The sequence below is a fragment of the Nestor notabilis genome, unplaced genomic scaffold, assembly GCF_000696875.1.
Source record: "Nestor notabilis isolate BGI_N333 unplaced genomic scaffold, ASM69687v1 scaffold12835, whole genome shotgun sequence".
Classification (NCBI taxonomy): Eukaryota; Metazoa; Chordata; class Aves; order Psittaciformes; family Psittacidae; genus Nestor; species Nestor notabilis.
Window position 1 is genome coordinate 3,491 of NW_009928888.1, and position 6,106 is coordinate 9,596.

A 6,106-nucleotide genomic window follows, 5' to 3' on the forward strand; every position below is an offset into this window, starting at 1 on the left:
AAGCCACTCTAGAAGTGAAGGTGCCTCTGCAGCCCTGCGCGTTCTTGCTGTAGAACACTCTCTGTCACCACCCAAGACCAGAGAGCTGAACAACTCCTCTACTGGACTAGATTCACAGCAGTCATTCCAGAAGACCCTCCCCACACAAAGACATCCCCCAGGCAGCTTTCCCAGACCCTTCTCTGCTCCTTCAGCCCTCCTTCACCTTTGGGTTTGTTGGCATGAGCGGAGCCGATGTTCCGCGCTAACATGAGCAGCCGCTGCTCCCGCGCGTCGTGCAGCCGAAGGTACATCTCCCGCCAGGACTCAAACTCATCTGGCTTCTCGTTCTTGAAGTCTCGGAGACAGTGATTGTGCCACAGTTGATCCGTATCCTCAATGAGGACCTGAAGCAAACCCACACGTGAGCTGGGATCCCTCCCCACACCTTCGCTCCCCTCCCCCTCAACAGCAGGTAGTGCCGAGTCACTGGAATGCCGCAGAGGGCAAGACAGCTTTAGGGGCCTGCTTGCAGCAAGAGATGGGCAGACGGCAAACCCAGGAGGTCAGGACAGCACTTGTTGAACAGAGCACTGTTCTTCACCATTCTGCTATTGCAGATGAGGACAGAACCACTCCCGCACGTCACCGTCACGTCCCCAGGCCGAGGCACTCACATGGTTACATTCCTCAATGCGGTACAGCTGCTCTGGGGTGCATCTCTCCAATACTGGCTCCAGCACTGAGAAAGGGACACCACCCACTTCATAGATTGCTAGAGAGAAGCAAGATGCACAAAGTATTTATCCTGCTCCTTTCTTGCCGAGGAAAGGGTTTGACACCTGGAAATGCAGTGGAGGACATGCAGTGCTGCACGAGACTACGCAGTACGAGGGGAAGGAGAAAGGAACCATGAGGGCAATAGCTCTAACAAGTCATCAGGCGCCAGGAGCTCCAACTGCCCGCACAAGGCTCTGTTGGCCGCTACCTCCAGTGCTTCAGCACTCCCCAAAAGCACGTTTCCTGCTGCTTCCTGCAGCACCTGAGCTTTCAGAGGGCTCTGTCCCACATCACTTAGCTTGCCCTGTGACAAGGGCAGCTCTTCACATGCAGCTGCTCAGATACGTACAAACAAGCAACCAAGACTTCAGTGTACCTGCACGGCAGCGTGAGCAAGAGACATGAGGAAAGGTACTTACAGTCAATGTTGTTACTGAGGACTCTGATGCACTGCTGATACAGAGACATCATCTTGGGGAGGTAGGCAGTTTTAGAGCCTGAATACACTTGCATCTTTGAATTCAACCGGCGGCCTGTAAAACCCGCTTCGCTCTCTTCAACCGGCGAGGACACTGCTGCAAAGGGAAAGACTTGGAGTAAGGAAGGGAACAGAGGAAAGAAGAGCTCAGCCTTATGAATGGCACAGCAGACACAAACTGGGAGTCACCCAGAAGCAACCTAAAGGGCTAAGTCTTCTCCAAGAGAGAGACCTGCAAACTAGTTTCAGGAAAGGCAGCTCCAAAGCTCAAGTTGTAAGAAGGGTCAGCAAAGGATCTTCCTCATTTCTACCAGAGCACACGGGAAAACATCCACCTTCTGAAAGCTCCAGGCACCAGAGGCAAGACACCAGACCCCAACAAGAAGACTTGAACCCAGGTAGCAGCTGCTCCCTCCCACAGATGACGGCTGCAGCCCGTTTCAAACCTGCTTTCCTGGCCAACATACCTTTCCTCTTCGTCTGGGAGCAGGTAATGGACTCGAGTGAAGGAAGAGGGCGGTAATTGGCCTGGATTGGAGGCAGTGGGATCTCTGGTAACGTTGGTACCACATCTAAAAGTATCTGGAAGAGGAGGAGGTACATGCAAGTAAGCCAAGAATGCACGAGAATGTTACATCCTCCCAGTGTACAAACAGCACCGAGCTGCGTTTGGTTTGGTATTTTGTCTAAGCCACTCAACACTGATCAGCTTGCACCAGGAAACAGCCTCAGGGAGGGCTGCACTTCTGCCACATCACTGTAGCTCTGTCTAGGTAAAGCAGCCAAGATCTGGGACCTGAATCACTCCGCTCCCTCCAGTAAGAGCCATGAATATCTTTAACCTACTGGGCTCGGTGCTGAAGGCCTCTGGCAAGAACCCAAGTCAGATTAACAGTGCAAAGAACTAGAGAAAACACAGATGAGAAGCCTGGCAGAAACATTTCTTTGATCTCAAACACTCATTTACCTGTTCTGTCTCTTCTCCTCCCCACTTCCTGCAAAAAGACAGTGGTGGTAGAGAGAGTAACCTCACAAACTGAAGGAAACTAGGACTCTGATATGAGGCACTTACTAGAATGAATGGCAAAGTATTTAGCTGAAGTTGTTCTCTCCCCATTTTTGTACAAATGGATTTTGCCTATTGCATTTCTCCCTCCCTCTTCACCCACTTTCCCAGCAGAGTCCCACTCCAGCAGCACACAGCAATGCCTGCAGTGCACGGTGTCTGAAACACACAGTGTTTCCCAGCCGGACCAGGAGCACAGAGCTTCATACCAACAAGACACCACGAGCACACTCTGATGCCCAACAGCCCAGTGCCTCCATGGGGAAAACTAACAAGCCCCAGTGGCAGAGGACCGAGAGCAGCTGATCCCACCTTCTTTGTTGACTTTCAGATCCTTCAAAGCCCTCAAAGCCTTACCCTCTTTGGTTTAGGAGACTCTGGTAGTTTCTTCTCTGCTTTTTTCTCACTTGCTCGCTTGTGGCTTGGACTTTTCCGACTCGAGCTTGAGCTGTTGGTACTGGCTTTGGATCCGTTCTGTTTGCTGTGCCCTCGGTCTTTCTCCCCAGCTGGCACAGAAGGTTTGACCACTTTCTTTTTCTTTTTCTGGGGCTGGTCGTAGCTGAGGTACGACTCAAAGGACATTGTAGGTTGTTCAAATTCATCCTCCACTTCCCCCTCCCCAAAACTGGAGGAAAAGCCCACAGATTTTTTGTCTGTGTCGGAGACTTTGCGCTTCCCCTCTGAAGATTTTAAGCTCCCAGAAATGCCCTTCTCTTTACTCCTATTTGATGAGTCACTCTCAGCTTTCCGTTTCTCCCGCTCGGAGTTCGAGGTCTCCAAGCTCAACTTGGGCTTTTCCAATTTGCCTTTTTCAGAGTCCCGATGTTTCTGCTTCTTAACATGGTTGTCCAACGTCTCTTCCGAGTGCGGCAACACGTGCAACTTCTCCTTTCTGGAAGCACCACTTTCTCGGTTCTTCTCCTTCTTGGTGCCATCTGACGTCCTCTGCTTCTCCTTGCTGCCCCCTGCCACGGGGGCCTCTTGGAGTTGCTCTTTAAAAGAGGTTTTGTGCAATCTTTCTGGGCTGAAGGCAGAGCTCCTGTCCTCCTCTCTGCCATCAAGTCGCTGCTTCTTGTGAGAAGACTTATGCTCTTTGCTTCGACTCATGTTCCCTTTGTCATGGAACTCACCGGGGTTCCTTTCCCGGCCTCCCTCCAGCTTCTCCTGAAAGCTGTGGCCTTTACTGGCTTTCCGATGAAATACTGTTGGTTCTTCCTGCTCCTCAGAGGCATAAGGGTCTGTGTACATGTCCTGAGGGCTCTCACTTGGCTCAGGTGACCCAGCCTGTCCACAGTCCGAGTACTCCTGATCTGAAGAGAGCACTGGGGAAGATCTGCCCCAGCCCTTCCCCTCGTGGCTGCTATAACCATAAGTCTCATGGGCTCTCTCAGACCTGGGATACCTTTTGGACTTCTTTTCCCTAGGATCTGGGCTATAGGACTGGCTGCAAGATGGCTGGAAGGGTTCTGAATACTCCTGGTCAGGTTCCTCATCCTCTCTGAGGGAGGGTTCCCGATGTCTTTTGCTTGAGCTGCTCCTCCCATAGTCACGGTCTTCAGAATCTACGTTATTTCTAAAGGGGTAAGAAAACAAAATAGTTAGGTTAAAACATCAAAATACGGGAAGAGCCACTCCCCATGGGCCACGTGGAGTCCATGAGGAGTCTCACAGAAGACTACGGTTGTATTCAGTAGTTTTGTGGCAAGAAAAGCACTAATTCTCCCAGGCACAGCAACATTCAGGGATTTAGAAACCGCATTTCTAGTGCAGGAATCAGTTAAGCAGTTTGATTGGGACTGAGCCTTCACAGGTCACTGGGAAGCAGAGACACACGTACAGAGCCTCCTCCCTGCCTGCACGGTGCCAGTGGGAACCCCACCCCTGTTGGCCAGTTAAGAAAGCAGGGATACCACAGCCCTCGAAATTATCATGAATACCTGCTAATCTAAACCATCTCACTGCTGGGCTCTACACAGCTTGGTTACTGCAGCATGCCTGCTAGCTTTAACCTGCACTTTCCAAAGGATATTTGCACATCAAAGCCTTTCAAACCCAGTCGCTTTCTTCACTTGGGCCTACAACTTCCTCTCTTGAGCGCTGTAAAATGGGAAGCAGGCAGCTTGCATCTCTTGCTTCATTAAGGGCACTTTTCTGACATCTACTGTTAATCTCTTCATCAAACTGCAAGTTCTTGAAAACCAGCCCCTTCTTTCACAGCAAAGTGCAGCGTCAGCAGCCCAATGCGCTGCGACTGCCAGAGGCAGGAAGCTTACGCCAAAACCAGGCAAAAACCCCTGCAGGGTTAGCACCTTCGTGCCTCAAGTGTTTCCAGAGCCTTCACTCCGTTTCCTTGGTCAGAAAAGTTTGTGATCTCCACTGCATGAATATAACAAAGCCAACTGAACAGGGTCACTTACCTGTCTGCCTCCTGGGACACCGGCACCAACTTCTTCCACCTGGCTACAAGGTTCTTGGCAAAGTCTCCTACAAACTCATGTTTCCGTAAACTGTTCACAGTCTTCCCAACACCCGTCTCCTTCATGAGAGAGCAGAGACGTGAATTCATCAGCAAACCACTCAGCATTCCCACCTCTGCCAAGCTCCCAAGTGACTAAAGTTAACCCACTACCTAGTGCAGTAGGTAGAAGTAAACCTTGATCAAAGGGCAAAGATATCACATATATTGTGTTTTCAACACACATCATTTACTACCATTCAGTAAATCAAAGACAACTCTACCCTTGTCAAACACTAATTAATTGTGTTAATAAACCAAGCTAGTATTTACCATGGCCACTGGTAAGTTTGAAGACAGAAGTCACTAATAATTTTGAGGGTTAGCATTTCCTAACTTCCCGATTCAGTTATTGTTAGGATCCACCCCAACTCTCATGTCTCAGTCAAGCGTTAAGCTTTCGGAAGAACTGAGGATGACAATCCCCTGTGGCTTTACACTTGCTCTGATTCTCTGTGCCTGGAATCTAGAGCCTCATCCCAACAATGCTGGTGACAGCAGACTGTCGCAGGTGGCCAAGGCAACACACCCCACTCCATGGCAAACAGTTATCTTGTGCCTTGTCAGACGCGAGAGATTTCACAGCTCTTACCACAAGAATGTCAACTGTGATGGGCAGCTCAGACAGCCTCTTCAGACTCTTCAGCAGCTGCAGAGACAAGGAGGAAAGTGTTCACACTTGTCATCCTGAACCACACACTACGATCAGAACGGAAGAGAACCCGGCACTGCGTGAGAGCTTGTCAGAAAGATCCAAGTGGCAGGTAGCTGCGATCTCACTCCAAACCAAGCTGAACATGAGGGGCAACTGCAAAGGAATTATCATCTCTGTGCCTACAAGGGCCCATCTTAGAGTCTTAGAACACACTCTACTAGTGCTTTCTTCGCACAGGACTTTAAGCAACTTTGGCTTAAAGCACTAGGAAGAGACACCCACAACTCTGTTGTACAGTAAGTGGAAGGACTTGGAAGCTTGTGACTCTCAGAAGGTGGTGCTGAGAATCACATTCCTTGTTGAGAGGGGCAGGGGGGAAAAGGCCTTCCTAAAGTTTTACAAACTAGCCGCTGCGGGAAGGTGGGCTGCTAGATGCAGGTGAAGGGGATGTACTTGTACCCCTGCCACCCAGGAGGTTTGGGACATCACTTCACTGATGTGTCCACTGATGTTTCAGTTGCACATCTGACAGCACTGCTGCTCCTCGCATTATTTCCCACAGCTCAGCTATAGCCACAGACCAGCCTCGTCAGCGTTACGATAGCCCCTATACAGCCCAGGCTTTGTTCCGCG

At 50.3% G+C, this 6,106-nt stretch overlaps 1 protein-coding gene across 1 annotated transcript in view; it reads right to left on the reverse strand.

The window, feature by feature from the left end:
- The window catches only part of TCEB3 (transcription elongation factor B (SIII), polypeptide 3 (110kDa, elongin A)), a gene marked incomplete at its 5' end in the record, with an annotated part of 6,986 nt that extends 1,501 nt beyond the window's left edge, over positions 1-5,485 (reverse strand). Inside the window, 7 exons of the mRNA XM_010014737.1 lie at positions 206-386; positions 657-754; positions 1,179-1,334; positions 1,705-1,819; positions 2,661-3,876; positions 4,721-4,839; positions 5,411-5,485. Of these exons, the coding sequence (XP_010013039.1) occupies positions 206-386; positions 657-754; positions 1,179-1,334; positions 1,705-1,819; positions 2,661-3,876; positions 4,721-4,839; positions 5,411-5,485 (1,960 nt within the window). The remainder of the gene's footprint in view (positions 1-205; positions 387-656; positions 755-1,178; positions 1,335-1,704; positions 1,820-2,660; positions 3,877-4,720; positions 4,840-5,410) is intronic.
- Positions 5,486-6,106: the final 621 nt, after the last annotated feature.